The sequence below is a fragment of the Triticum urartu genome, unplaced genomic scaffold (genome assembly GCF_003073215.2).
Source record: "Triticum urartu cultivar G1812 unplaced genomic scaffold, Tu2.1 TuUngrouped_contig_522, whole genome shotgun sequence".
NCBI lineage: Eukaryota > Viridiplantae > Streptophyta > Magnoliopsida > Poales > Poaceae > Triticum > Triticum urartu.
Window position 1 is genome coordinate 3,107 of NW_024115877.1, and position 16,017 is coordinate 19,123.

At 42.0% G+C, this 16,017-nt stretch overlaps 1 protein-coding gene across 2 annotated transcripts; it reads right to left on the reverse strand.

Moving 5' to 3' along the window:
- Window positions 1-2,238: 2,238 nt before the first annotated feature.
- Window positions 2,239-14,795, reverse strand: LOC125528928 (probable pre-mRNA-splicing factor ATP-dependent RNA helicase DEAH9). Of its 2 annotated transcripts, XM_048693343.1 has the most exons (19): window positions 14,608-14,795; window positions 14,347-14,491; window positions 12,784-12,858; window positions 12,672-12,701; window positions 11,929-12,018; window positions 11,725-11,804; window positions 11,440-11,509; window positions 11,255-11,340; window positions 10,660-10,729; window positions 10,482-10,577; window positions 9,518-9,623; window positions 9,338-9,384; window positions 9,169-9,252; window positions 9,052-9,105; window positions 8,200-8,300; window positions 7,805-7,895; window positions 6,336-6,500; window positions 2,686-2,775; window positions 2,239-2,604 (listed from the first exon to the last, which is right to left on the reverse strand). In XM_048693343.1, the coding sequence occupies exons 1-19, from the start codon at window positions 14,721-14,723 to the stop codon at window positions 2,428-2,430; spliced, it is 1,773 nt and encodes a 590-aa protein (XP_048549300.1). In that variant the 5' UTR covers window positions 14,724-14,795; the 3' UTR covers window positions 2,239-2,427. The 2 variants fall into 2 exon arrangements, with proteins under 2 accessions (XP_048549300.1, XP_048549301.1); XM_048693344.1 differs by lacking the exon at window positions 12,672-12,701 and having other exon boundaries at window positions 14,608-14,794.
- Window positions 14,796-16,017: the final 1,222 nt, after the last annotated feature.

The following is a 16,017-nucleotide window of genomic DNA, read 5'->3' on the forward strand; positions in this document are numbered from 1 at the left end:
TATATATTAGGCATCAAGATCTATAGAGATAGATCGAGACGCCTCATTGGTCTTTCACAGAGTACGTACCTTGACAAGATATTGAAAAAGTTCAAAATGGATCAGTCAAAGAAGGGGTTCTTGCCTGTATTGCAAGGTACGAGATTGAGCACGGCCCAATGCCCGACCACGGCAGAAGATAGAGAAAATATGAGTGTCGTCCCCTATGCCTCGGCCATAGGGTCTATCATGTATCCTATGTTGTGTACCAGACCTGATGTAAACCTTGCCGTAAGTTTGGTAGGAAGGTACCAAAGTAATCCCGACATGGAACACTGGACAGCGGTCAAGAATATCCTGAAGTACTTGAAAAGGACTAAGGATATGTTTCTCGTTTATGGAGATGACGAAGAGCTCGTCGTAAAGGGTTACGTCGATGCTAGCTTCGACACAGATCTGGATGACTCTAAGTCACAAACCAGATACGTGTATATTTTGAATGGCGGGGCAGTAAGCTGGTGCAGTTGCAAGCAAAGCGTTGTGGCGGGATCTACATGTGAAGCGGAGTACATGGCAGCCCCGAAGGCAGCACAAGAGGCAATCTGGGTGAAGGAGTTCATTACCGACCTAGGAGTCATACCCAATGCGTCGGGCCCGATGACTCTCTTCTGTGACAACACTGGAGCTATTGCCCTTGCCAAGGAGCCCAGGTTTCACAGGAAGACCAGGCATATCGAGCGTCGCTTCAACTCCATTCGTGAAAGTGTTCAAAATGGAGACATAGAGATTTGTAAAGTACATACGGACCTGAATGTGGCAGATCCGTTGACTAAACCTCTCCCTAGAGCAAAACATGATCAACACCAGAACTGCATGGGTGTTCGATTCATCACAATGTAACTAGACTATTGACTCTAGTGCAAGTGGGAGACTGTTGGAAATATGCCCTAGAGGCAATAATAAAATGTTTATTATTATATTTCTTTGTTCATGATAATTGTCTATTGTTCATGCTATAATTGTGTTATCCGGAAATCGTAATACATGTGTGAATACATAGACCACAACATGTCCCTAGTGAGCCTCTAGTTGACTAGCTCGTTGATCAAAAGATAGTCATGGTTTCCTGACTATGGACATAGGATGTCATTGATAACGGGATCACATCATTAGGAGAATGATGTGATGGACAAGACCCAATCCTAAGCATAGCTCAAAGATCGTGTAGTTCGTTTGCTGTAGCTTTTCCGAATGTCAAGTATCATTTCCTTAGACCATGAGATTGTGCAACTCCCGGATACCGTAGGAGTGCTTTGGGTGTGCCAAACGTCACAACGTAACTGGGTGACTATAAAGGTACACTACAGGTATCTCCGAAAGTGTCTGTTGGGTTGGCACGAATCGAGACTGGGATTTGTCACTCCGTATGACGGAGAGGTATCTCTGGGCCCACTCGGTAATGCATCATCATAATGAGCTCAATGTGACCAAGCGGTTGATCACGGGATCATGCATTACGGTACAAGTAAAGTGACTTGCCGGTAACGAGATTGAACGTGGTATTGGGATACCGACGATCGAGTCTCGGGCAAGTAACGTACCGATTGACAAAGGGAATTGTATACGGATTGATTGAATCCTCGACATCGTGGTTCATCCGATGAGATCATCGAGGAGCATGTGGGAGCCAACATGGGTATCCAGATCCCGCTGTTGGTTATTGACCGGAGAGTCGTCTCGGTCATGTCTGCGTGTCTCCCGAACCCGTAGGGTCTACACACTTAAGGTTCGGTGACGCTAGGGTTGTTGAGATATTAGTATACGGTAACCCAAAAGTTGTTCGGAGTCCCGAATGAGATCCCGGACGTCACGAGGAGTTCCGGAATGGTCCGGAGGTGAAGATTTATATATAGGAAGTCAAGTTTCGGCCATCGGGAAAGTTTCGGGGGGTAATCGGTATTGTATCGGGACCACTGGAAGGGTCCCGGGGGTCCACCGGGTGGGGCCACCTATCCCAGAGGGCCCCATGGGCTGAAGTGGGAGGGGAACCGGCCCCTAGTGGGCTGGTGCGCCCCCATGGGCCTCCATTGCGCCTAGGGTTAGAAACCCTAGGGGTGGGGGCGCCCCACTTGCCTTGGGGGGCAAGCCACCCCCTTGGCCGCCCCCCCTTGGAGATGGCATGGGAAGGGCCTTATAGGAGTACTTAGTAACATGATGTTCCTCTACTGTGGTATTATCACATTGCAGCTGGCCACGCTAAGCACCAAAATGAGTGTCAATATTAACGGTTGAGTAGAGAACTGGGCGTCGACCAGTTTGCTAGAGGCGCGTGCAAGGCTGCGCACCCAGCCCACCACCCACGTTTGAGCCATGTGCTCTGCAGGGGAGTGCCTCACGGTTGTCTCCCCTTAATTAAAAATAATAATACAATGCCTAGTCCCGGTTGGTCTAGTTTTCAAATATTAATAGCCAAGTATTAGTAAAAAAACAGCAAAGTAACATCAGGGTTCCCGTGTAACCAAAGATACGAGGCAGCAAGGTGATCCTGCAAACCTCAGCAGCAGCAAATCGAAGTTTGACCTCATCAAATTCCTTCTTCACTCCCCGCATAGAGACCCACACAGACTGTAAATTGGTGGTCATCATAACAATTCAAAGATTATAATAGAACACAAAAATGAAGGCATATCAGAGAAAAATCCTAACCTGAACAGATAGAAATGCTGCTATCGTCAGTATCTCATCAGAGCATCCAAAATCATTTGCTGACAAGATCATTTTTGAGATCATGGGGTCCTGCATAAAATCAAGCAGTATTGTTAACAACCTCTTGACTTAGAAGAGGGCATTATTCACCAAAATGTAAGTAAACCAGATGTACATAAAAGACAGTACAAGTATAAATGTATAATTGAGTAGGCTTGCACAAGTATGGAAGGATATGAAGACCCTTAAGTAAATGGTCAACATAGCAGCATAATTTCATGTGCTATCATAAAGTCATTGAGCACAGTCAGCAGAGTAAAACTGTATGCCTGATGGTTAAGTCGATAATTAAAGCATCATAAGAGCATAGAAACTCCTCAAACAAGCAATCAGTTTGTCAATGCAATCCATTCGTATTCACCTACTGTGGTCTGATTATGGAGTCAAAGTGTAATAATAAGCAAGAATTGCAATGGTCACTTGGTCTGCTCTTTGTACTTCCTGACACCACTGATTATGGAGTAGTAGCTTTTTTGGGCTCTATAGTTGAAAGCCAGCAAGCGCTCATGGGTTTACCTTATAACTAGGACTTCTATTCAACTCTGACCTCTACTCTTTTTGTTTGCTGTAGATGTAGATTATCATCCTTCTCCTATGGTGCAACACAATATACTACTTGGAGCATCACTTATGGCTTGGTTGAATTGGTCCAGTTTTCAGGACTCTATGTTAGATCTAGGTAATGAAGGAGAGTTAGCTTCAATTGTAACTCAACTCCGATGATGGATTAGATGCAGATTGCATTGGTTTCTAGATCTACCTGTTGGGGTCGCCAACTGAGTTCCATGGTAATTTTTTGAAAACAATTTGTGGATGTTCCTGCAGTAAAATTTTATTTACAACAATTTATATGCACATGTTCCCGCAGAAAAGCACGAGGAATCATCTAGTTTACATTGTTTTTATGGCGGCCCTAAGGCGTCAGGGCGCTCTCCGACTGCAAGGCGTCGAGCTCGCCTTTGGCAGCTTCGAAAGGCATCCGCCTTGGAGCTTTCAGGCGTCTGGAGTGTCACTTAGGCGCGCAAGGCACCGCATTGGGCCAAATCAGACGCCATAGTCGGAGTAGGCAGCAGGTAACTAAGCTGTCGTGCGGGGAATGAGAGAATATGGGCGAAATTACACGTGCAACTAAGGTGTGTGTGTGTGTGTGGGGGGGGGGGGGGGGGGGGGGGGGGGGGGGGGGGGGGGGGGGGGGGGGGGGGGGGGGGGGCTACTGCAGAGTGAAGAACCTCCGTCCACAGCTTTGATCTGCGCCGTCAGCTTCTTCCACTCCAGTCTCAGCTCCTCTCAATCTGGCGCATCCCTCTCCCAGCAGCGAGGCAAGGTATGGATCCCATCTTCTCTTCTTTCCCCCTTGTCTCACTTCTCTGCGCCCTCCTCTCTAGGCAGCGGCCGGCGACCAGATCCGCCAGCTTCCTCTCCGGTAGTTGCTCCCCATCTGGCCCCTCTCCCCTCCCTCCTCTATCTTCTTCTCCCCGCCCTCGCTTCCATCCCCTCCCGATGCTCTGTTTCTATATGTGCCTGGCTGATTGGCTGCCCTTTTTCTCCTTCACCTCTGCTTCTCCTCCGCATCTGCTTATGCTGCTTCTCCTCCGCATCTGGCTGAAGTCCAAGGGTGCCGTTCCAGAAGATGATTTGAGGCCTATGATTTGTTACATCTCCTAATTGGCTGGCTATATATCATTATATATTTATGTGTGTAAAGTGGTACCTACGCTCTTAAAAGGTCTCCCATCTAGTACTTTATGATGTTCGTAAATTGTTCTCTTGCTCGCATCTAGGATAAACACATCAGAAAAAAAATACGTAATACAAGTTAAAACATCATACAGAAATTAAGCCAAGGGGATAGGAGCCGAAAAGAACTGGACTACAGTTTCTCTAGAACTTCTTTCCACCGCTGTTTCTGTGGGGCAGCCTTGGCGCAGCGGTAAAGCTGTTGCATTGTGACCATGAGGTCACGGGTTCGAGTCCTGGAAACAGCCTCTTGCAGAAATGTAGGGAAAGGCTGCGTACTATAGACCCAAAGTGGTCCGGACCCTGCGCAAGCGGGAGCTACGTGCACCGGGCTGCCCCTTTTTTTTGTTTCTGTGGGGCAGCTCTGGTGAAGCTGCAGCCGAAAAGAACTGGCCCTGAAGCGCTTCGCCTGAGCGACTGTAGTCATGATGGGGCAACCTGCGTCTAGGGCAGTCTCCTACATCTTGGGCAAGAAGGTTAGCTCGGATCCTAGATCCATAAATTGACACAAACATGGGAACCACTCCATTGGCATCGCATCGAAAACCCGCTTGCCAGATGCTGGGTTGACTGGCAGTGTCGATAGGAGGCGCTGGCTGGTGAGGTTTGGACCTGGTGGCTTGAAAAGGACAGAGGTGACCGGTATCAGCATTGATTGCCTTAAGGATGCGGCGACAGAGCAAATGGTCAGATGGAATCATGGGTGTGGGGCTGCTTGGAGGATGATGGGGAAGCAAGGGACGACAGAAAGACTTCAGCTGCTTTGAAGTTTGTTTTATCGTTGAGATGAACATGGAGTTGTTTTTATACGATGAATCTATGGGCCTCAAATCAAGTACCGGGAGTGTGACACTCTGGCTTAATAGGAATGATTAGACTACTCATATCAACAAGGTGTGCCTTCTTTTCCAGAAGGTCAGCTCCAAAGAACCTCTAGGTTAAGCGTGCTTGGCCTGGGGTAATTTGAGGATGGGTGACCAACCGGGAAGTTGTTCCCGGGTGCGCACGAGTGAGGACAAAGTGCGCAGCAAGGAAAGATCACTGTTGATTACCACCAGGCGTAACGAGGGATTTGAAAAATAGCATGGGATGTTGCACCATGTGGGGCGGAAAAAACATGGGATTGTTGAAAGCCCAATGTCTCATTTGTGAGGAGGGACGAAGGTGTGGATGAACAATCACCAACTCCTCTTTAATAGTAAAGATACTTAAATTACTATTTGAACCTAGCAGACGGCAAGGCAAAAATATATCAGTGATATTCTTGTGTGTGTGCGTACATATATATCATGCATATCTTTTTTCATATTGGAATTATTGTTTCACTCAGGTCACACTGACATTAATTATGTTAGTCCTATTTAAATTTGAGCTATATGGCCTAAATAATTCATTCAACCGCGATTACTTTATCATGCTATGGTAGACTGAGATACTTGCTACATGACTTTCATAAACCACAAGTCCAAATTCCTTAGCCACTCAGTTACCGTCAAATGGGTTGTAACAAATTTCCTCGGTGGGAACTAGCATTACACTAGTCAGAATTTGAACTTTTCACGCAAGATTTTTATGCTTGTGCAATTCTTTGCCAGAAGTATGACATTAAATTCTGATATATAGATAAACTGCTAAAATACTGGGGCTGGCGAGCGAAATTTCCTAACTCACACGTCCCAAACTCAGGGACAAATTGATTTAACTCGGCTCTCATGACAGGACTGCCTCATTAGTCAGTACTATAGCAAGATGTGCCTCTGGTACTAGTTCAAGTAGCCAACTGTAAAATGTTCTTGAAGAAACAAGAATAGGCACACTATCAGAAAGAAAAAAGGAGTATAAGATACACATACCAGAGGCATCTCAGCAACTTGGAAACCAATGGGAACTGTTAGTTTGGCATCTTCATCAAGGATTCCTAGTGAAAATAGAATTTCGAGAGCTCGAATCATTGCCTCTGGTGATGGAGAAGCTGGCCAATCAAACCCCAAGATGTTGTCTATGCCTAGCGCTTTCAACTGTCATCACAGAATATAATATACGATGTGTTATGTAATACTCATAATGTGCAAAAATCTCAAGAAAACTTCACATCATATATGTCAGGGAATTAGATCAATCATATTCAGTTCAGAGGACATGTTTTGGTGCATACTTTTCAAAGAAATGTAGAGAGTATCACCTATGAATTACATTTTTGTGGGCAGCTGGGGCATTTTCCAGGTTTCATGACTCAGCAAATCAAGTGCATAAGTGAATCATGCTGCATTGTCAAACTAGTATGCATGATGCAGGAAACTGACACATTATTTAAAGTTAAGCGCCCGAGAATTGTCAAAGTTAACAATAAATGCATAATATATATCTATGCACGATTTTAATCACCATTGATTTAGAGATGTGAAGACAAGCTCTAACAGTCTAGCTGGTTAATGTGCTGATGAACATGGGAGATACTAATATACTATATTAATAAGTTTAGTAATATTGTTTTAGAGTCATCAATGTGCTAATTCTCTAGTAGTAACAATTAAGTCTTCACAATGACTGTTACCTTGCTTTGTAAACTGCCAATTGGCATATCTAAATTTCGATACAAAGTAAAAACAATTTATATTACTAGGCATAAAACAATATGTCATGCATATGTGTCTTCTGATATAAGATAGTTGATCTGCATATAAGGCCACAAACTGCGAAAAATGATTTTCGATTCCAGGCTCTAGTGAGCCTTTTTTTCAAATTTGGAAAAGATATCCAAGTGTAAAATAATTTGACATGTACATATAGATATGATCTATGTACCTATAATTTTTCATTTAATACGTATTTTTATGCATGTGTACACAAGAACAACATATACATGGATTTGAAAATAGCAAACAGTACACACATTGTTTGTTAGTTGTTACTATAAATCCACGAATTTGTCTTTTTTGTGTAGCTCACATGGTAAAGTATTTTCTAATGGAATTTTACACATATGTAGAATATATCTATATATACATATGGAAATGGTTTTCAGAATCTTTTGACACTTCTAAATATGAATTTCAAGTTTTTCAAGAAAAAAGGCTCGCTGGAGCTCAGGCTCCAAAACGCCTCACTCCACAAACTGGCATAAGTTCCCTTGTACGCCATAAGCACCAAAAGGTAGGGTGAATCAATGATTATAACATTCAGCAAAAATCATTCTGTTGGAAACACGGCATACTAAGAAATAATAATATGTTAATAACTGCAAGCTATGGTAAGTATATGATATCTACTTATTTATTTACAATGTAACTAAGACAATCACGAAATAGATGGGCCAAGATACCTGTATTATGCAGGAAACAAGGTTAGACCTTTGCATTTCTGGAATGCCATCTGACTGCATTTCATTTAGGTAATATTCCTCTGTGTAAAGCCTGCAGGAGATATTAGCTTATAAGATGCAAAAAGTGGTAAAATACTACGATGAATAATATTACAGTCTGCAGAATACTGGATCTACGGAATTTATAATACATGAATGTTTGACTTTCAAAATATTCAAAACTAAGTGTGTTAAAAAGAAACATGGCACTAAATAAAAAAGCATTCAGCAAAGAAACTATTTGAGTCGAGAACTAGGAATTGTGAAAATAGATCAGCATAATAAATCAAGGACTGATAAAAGAGGAGACATAAATTAACAATCCCAACACTTCAATAAGAAACTGCTCAACATACCTAAAGCATTTCCCAGGTCGCACCCTTCCAGCTCTGCCTGCTCGTTGCCTTGCAGAAGCTTTCGATATTGGTGCGACAACCAGACTCTCAAGGTCAGAAATCTGCACAACAAGATATAGAGTTAAGCAATTAAGCTACAACAAATAAGACTAAACATGGCAAAAGAACTACACCAAAAAATTTGATCTCAGATTTAACCACCCTCTAGCTTAATAGGGAGTGGCAGACTTGGGGTAAATGCCACAGTGCCAGATGCGTTAACACTGAAGTACTCCCTCCGTCCCAAAATTCTTGTCTTAGATTTGTCTAAATACGGATGTATCAAGTCACGTTTTATTATTAGATACATCGGTATCTAGACTAATCTAAGACAAGAATTTTGGGACGGAGGGAGTATGTCACAAATACAACAAACTATTCAACAGATCCATAAGTAAATATTGTTCCAAATATCGGCCAGTTAATCGGCATCTCGGTCAGTTAATTGCTACTCAGTGGGACACCGAATAGTCGGTTAACTGATTTATCGGCCGATTAACTGGAAAATTCGCCTATTTATCCCTACTCAGCACCCTACCGATATGGTGCCAGTTACCGATATCCTGAACATTGAGTAAACAAAGAGATGGATCCTGAATTAACTCGTCTAGATTTATTTTACAGATATAGGTTTGTACTGGATTGCCAAATCAAGGATTTCTGATGGATGTACAAGGAACTATTCAAATATCATTGCAGCTGTTGGCATTCAAGTTTCAGGGTTCACAAAGAAACACTATGAAGAAGAAATAAAAGCAAAGCTATATCCAGGTCAGCCAGATTGAAGTACTGCAATGGAACAATAGAATGTACCGGGTTATAGCACTTCTGCTTGGAAAATCCACTATCAACAACGTACACCACACCCTGCACAGTTTAGAGAAATCAGTGACTGTCAACATCGTATTTGCTAGAAAAGACATGCGGTACCTCCAGAGTCAATGATGTCTCGGCAATGTTTGTTGATATCACAACTTTTCTTTTCCCTTTCGAAGTAGGAGCAAAAATGAGATCCTAGAAAACCAAGGAATACTAAATAGCGTCAACATGGAGTGCCAACTATATTTTTCTTATAGCACTACTGAGGGGGACCACTTACTTGGTCTCCCCGCGGAAGGCCGGAGTACAAGGGCAAAATCACCAAATCTGAGAATCAAAGCAATCTGAATGCATTAGAAAACATAATTTACCACCGCAAAATGATATAAAAGTGGCAAGGACCAGACATCCATTTCAAGAACGACCTATTTCATTGTTAATATTTGGAAAATAGAGTTACCAAAATAGTGTTTTCCCAGATGTTGAATTTCATCATTTAGCAACTTAAGAGCAGCATCTATGTCATCCTGGCCAGTTAGAAACACCAAAATATCCCCTGGTGGTTCCTGCAGAAATTGGTTAATGAGTGGAGATAAAAGAAAGCTATCCAATATTGGATGATTCGAAGGGGTTTTTTTACCTTCAAAATGGAAATAAAACATAGAAATAGACACTACTATTATACTACAAAGATGAATGATGATGGCTCCAAATTCACCTCAAAGACTACAAGTCTACAACATTATCAAAAGAACAGAAAAAATATGTCTGTTTATCTGATGGACATTGATCATATCAGGTTTGCTTCCATTAACAAATTTGTCTGAAATTATAAACTAATGTGATGCAGACGAGATGCTTACTGCGTAAGGTAAGTATGCCTACAAATCTCTCTTATGTACAAGAGATAAGTTATGTTTAGTTAAATTGGTTCCCCATAACTGTGTTAATGAATTATGTGGGTATATCTCCTTTGAACAACAATCATTTTAGTTGTGATGCTTACATTGTATTATTCCAATTTTTGCGGGCAGAAATGCAACTTGATTGCAGCTGATACGTACTATTTGAGCTTCAACGCTTACAATATTGAGCATGCAACTTCCCATAAACTTCTGCTAAACTCACAGAATACTGAACAATTGGTATCCACTCATAAGTCAGCGGTAGTAAAGCTTAAATTAGCTGCAGTGGAGCATCTAAAATCTTAATACACTTGCTATTTGTTTCATTAAGAAGCATAGCATATGAGAAATAAATAATAACTGTCAAGTCACGTGATGCAACGAATCAATCGACCAGAAAAATCAAGTGTAATCCCGGATATAAGGAAACCAAAAGTTCCCAAATGATCAAATGCATTCTAATAAGCATAATAACCTACATGGAATCTATTGTTTGACACACAGCACAAAACAACTAACCTTTTCGTGAATAATAAGAACGGTATTCACAGCAGCCTGTAAGTAGTCTGAGACAGGTTCTTCCAGATAATGAGTTTCTACTGTATATCCTCTACCCTGTAGAAGTATAACCAATTTACTCTCATCAATAAGGAGGACAGCCCTTCATCTATATACTTCAGCCACAAGGAAAACGTACTTCAACAGAAAGTATAGCAGGTTCTGGATTCGGCAAACCATCAGCAGGCTTGAGCAATGAATTCTTCCACCTGTGCATGAACGAAGATAAAAGAAGATTCAAAGATCAGACCCTAACTAAGTTGCTAGCGCAAATTGGTGTGCATATAGAGTTTAACAATTGTGTCTTCACAATTTGGTATTATAGATGTTATATATTATTCTATTATTCTATAAACCCAGTCGAGCTTAACAAGTTTGAATTAGGACAAAACTTATGCCTTACATGTTGGGAAGGAGGGAGTACCACGTAGCGACTTCGTGAACAATGTAAACCATAATGTTACCAAGAATTGGAAATAATTTGCTACCATGGTTGGTGGCTGAAGAAGATGTCATAGATTTTACTATAGTTGAAAAGCAATTGTTCTTCTTTACTGGCTGAAGAAGATGTCTTATAGGTTACTATAGTTGAAAGCCAATTGTGCTTCTTTACATAGACCATCTTTCTGACTACATCACTTTCTTGAGGATTCCTGGTAGTCGCACTGCACTTCTTTTTCTTGTGGAAGTTACATGGCAATGAATTACAAAAATGAAAGGAGACAGGGACCGACCTATTGCTGAAAAAGGTTGACATTGATCTTGCTTCAATTGTTGCAGAGGAAATGATTAGGCGCAACTCCGGCCGGCGGCGTTGAATCTGGTCAATTGATGTAAGGAAACATGCAAAGAGGGAAACTAAACATTATTCACAGATGACTCCAAGAGAAACCAGACTTGCGGACTCAAAATTGCGAACCTTTTTCAAGAGTCCCAGCAATATGTCGGTTGAAATGGATCTTTCATGAGCTTCATCTATCATAATGACACTAATAAAACAGAAAATCATGGATTGGTATGTGAATAATGTAAACTAGTATGGAACCATCCGACTGAAAAAGGTGTTTTTACTCCACTACAATTATCACCAATTCACCACAAATGTCTAATCACTATATCGACATAAATTTTATTAAACATGATGTGCGACAATTTGGATTGCAAGCTTAAGGTCATACTAATGTTGAGGGTCATAACATGGCACCTATATTTGCTTAAAAGAGGATCTTCCATCATTTCTCTAATCAGTACTCCATCTGTGAGAAATTTGATCATGGTCATGCCCTGTCAAACGATGTAGGCATAAGCAGAATACATAGGGCATGAAACCCATTAGACCGAAAATGTGTTTCATGCTGTAGAATTCAGACAAAGAAAATCAGTGCAAGGAGAAAAACTTGTATCATACGGGGTTTGTTTCATCCTCAAATCTTATAGTATATCCTACTTCTTCTCCAAGTTTCACACCAACTTCTTCGGCTACTCTTGATGCAACCGTCTGTTCAAATTATTAAGATGGGTTGAAAAGGTAAGTGATCACAAAAGGATAGACATCTACAAATGTAGTCTAAGAACAGAAAAAAAAACTTGAAACATATGAAAATTAGTAATACCAATGCAGTAAAAAAATGTTCAGCTACCATCTTCTAAGCAGTACAGATATGGTTCTATCAGCTGACTGCTCCGTATAGGATGTCAGAAATCACTGCCGGACCACATGAATAAAGTTTTCAGCAAAATGCATTTCAATGTTGGATTGTCAACCATCTGTCCAATGTTAAGATACATAATTTTGCAGGATGCAGTCTCCTGTTACAGACACACTTTTGGGCACTATGGCCACTACCACATGGCAACCCTGTGTCCCTGTCACAAACGGCTAGGTCACAAAGGGGAAGCTGGATAAACCTCCATGGCTGAGGCAGTGAGGCCTGAGAAAGTCCTCCAAGCTTATCTTTTAGGAGTTATCTATCTCTAATAATTTCTTTTTCTTAGATTCATGTTGCTAGGGTTTGATTATTTAGCATGGACTTGGAGCTATATATAATGAGATGTAGAATGTGGTAGGAGAATATCCATAAGTAATACAGAAACTTGCTCTAGATAATTAGCTAAGAGCCTTACTCGCCATGCTAGTTGCTAGGGACGTACCCAAAAGAATAATCTGGTGCATGCTCTCATCTGAAGGTAAAAAGAGAAACCTAGTATTACATGGCATCTAGAGAAGGATACACAGTTTGATGAACATTTAAACATTTGATACCTGCACAGCCAATCGTCTTGGCTGGGTGCAACCTATAAGTCGACCACCCTCGGCCCAACCAGCCTCCTTAAGATACTGGTTCAAAATACAATGAAATTAGAAATGAAATATCATATGAAAGTAAGATAATGAGATAGGCAATAGGCATAAGAGTTACAGATGATGAGATGGGTAATAGGCATAAGAGTTACAGATGATGAGATAGGCAATAGGCAGAAGGGTTTGACGTGTGTGGCTTGCATTACTTTCAAATAATACAAAATTGGCATTTTCACCAACCAAACTAAACTTTCCGTTCAACCTTCAAGTATGTATGTTGAAATTCAAAAACTGGAGCAGATCCGGAGTCAATTGAAATATATGTGCAACTAAGCAAGCTACTTTGGTTTCAGCATGGAGTCAAATTTCAATGTCAAATAATATGCAGAATAAATTACAAAGATAGGTCTCAGTTCAGCCTACCTTTATAGAACCTTTCAAGCCAAATTGAATGTTTGCTACGATACAAATTATGATGAGGTAGGAGGCGTGTGTTACTACTTTCAGTGGAAATCTCTTTCTTCCTCTTGAAAGATTTAAGTCATGAAAAGTTGCCAGGTGCTACATCAGTACAGCACCCAAAGAGGCCAAGACTCTGGATAACTTTTTCAATATTTTCTTGTGTTAATTTTAGCGCTAGAAAAAATTTCTGCATGATTGTGCCCATCGTTGCGTTTGCATTGTATTGTAACTGAACCCATATAACTGAACACATATTACCATGACAGTTGCCAGATAGGCCATAAACATGCCAACCCAGCAGCCATATAAATTATTTGCCAGATGGTAGCTTGAGAAGAAACAGAACTTTAGCTGGAGAGTAATACTTCAAATGAGGAGCCAATTATTGTACAAGTTATGGGCGTAAAAAATAATGCCAAGTTATTGGAGGCCAAAATATGAACAGGAGATAAGTGTAAACTTCATGTAAGAGATAGACTGCTGATAGGTTAGGTATGCAGGCACGTTGGTGATAGGTATGCAGGCACGTTGGTGATCTAGAAATGCAGAAAAAATATTTGGTGAAGTTGTAAACAGAGTTTCACCTCTCGTTATTTTTATTCTGTCCCCTCGCCCCTCTTCTCTGATAATGGCCGTAGGTGTCATCCCTAAGCCATCGTTCATGCTTACTCCTACTGCGAGAATTAGTCTTTATGTTGATTATAATGCTAGGATGTGGGCACACGATATGGTCAAACGATAGTACATACCAACTAGAGGCCTCAATCAAATGCAGAAAGGAGGAACCATCACTACTACAAATTTAAGCCAAAGCCCGCGATCTCGCCCAGTCAATAATCCAGAGCATAGAACATAGTAAACGTGCGGTGCTTGTTGGAATCCAAACAGAACAACCACCAAATACGACACCAATGATGCACACTGTCGGTTGAGCACTTCGCGCGTATACGCACACCAGTTGTTCGGCCGAATGCCCCCGACAGAGCGCAGCACAGAAACAAATCCTCAAATGATCTAGGAACCCGCACTGGCTGTACGAGAAAATCGCCTGGAGGAACGTACCTGAGGGATCTGCGTGGACTTGCCGCTACCCGTCTCGCCGACGATGATGGTCGTGGCATGCCGCTCCACCAGGTATAGGATGGCCTTGCGGTACTTGTACACCGGCAGCCGCTGCCTCAGCCTCTCCAAGGACGCGTACCCAAACCTACCACCAAGAAAAACAGAGGCAGCAGCACCCCGACACAAGTTTAGGAACCTCAGGTAGGGGAGCGCAGAGGAGAAGGGAAGGAGGCAGAGGGTTTAGGGTTTGAGTGAGCGCACCCGGAGGAGGAGGAGGAAGCGTTGGTGTTGGTGGGGAGGAAGAGGACGCCGCCCTCCTCGTCGTCGACGAGCGATGCGCTCGGCTTCTCCGCCCCCGGTCTCCAGAACCTCGACATGGCCGCCGGTTCGGGTGGCTCGGCAATGGCGGGGGTGGTGGTGGGGGGGTTGGAGAGGAAGCGGGACTGGTGGTTGTTCTAGTGGGCTTTAGAGGCCGTCGCTGATGGGCTACAGGTCCATTGCTGGACAATTTGATTCCCTCATTCGCAACAGTCTTTTTTCAGAGAGTCCCTGTCGGACGCCCGTGTGCGTCAAGAAGCTCTTCTGGCTGGCTTCGCATAGGGTCCATCCAACTGGGCCGGCCCATTTGCAGTTCAAATAAAAGAAACGTACTGCTGGAACACTATAGCGGGATGGTACTGTACCATTTGGGCAATTTGATGGGCACGGAGAAAAGCTCTCCATGAGGCGATTTCCCAAAGTCCTGGTGCTACACATCAATCCATATGCAGTTACTTGAGGGAGCTTGATCTCATGAAGCCGAACATCCCAAGCAGACCTGCGGCCGCTGGACGAGCTACTGTACGCCCACAAGCTCCACCCACTGGGTATGCCAAGATCCACATTGATGCAAGTATTGCAAGGAACCAGATGGTAGGGTCGGCAGCAGCAATTTGTAGAGATTCTGAGGGTAACTACTTGGGAAGCTCGACTCTGGTGGTACATGGAATATTAGATGTGGCCACGATGGAATCCATATCATGCCGAGAGGCCCTAGCATTGGCAGATGATTTGGGGCTACATGACTTCATTGTCGCATCTGATTCAAAACAAATGGTGAGTGATATTCAGAGAGGAAGCAATGGTACTTTTGGCACCATCATCACTGAAATTAGAAACATAGCTTCTTTGTTTAATTGCTATTTTACTTTTGAAGGCCGATCAACTAATAGCGAAGCCGATAGGTTAGCCAAGTTTTCAAACACTTTAGATCAGGGGCGGCATGTTTGGATGATCCATCCCCATGATCCTTTTGTAATCCCACTCCACGTGGATTTTGCTTAATAAAACTTGGTGATACCCCTAAAAAAATTGGTCCACTGTAGCACCATATTTTTTTGCTCGGATTTTATTTTCAAATATTTTGAGCATATGAATATATATGCTGAAAATAATTTCTAAGACACATTGAACATTTTTTAATGTATGATGAAATTTTCAAATATCCATTGAACATTTTGTAATATACGTTGAACAATTTTTTAATATGCATTGAACATTTGTGTAATGTACATTGAACAATTTTTTAATACACATTGAATATTTTTTGTAATATACACTGAAAACAATTAAATATGCAGTGAAAATTTGTATTATTCGTTGAACAAATTCTTAATATGAGATGAACATTTT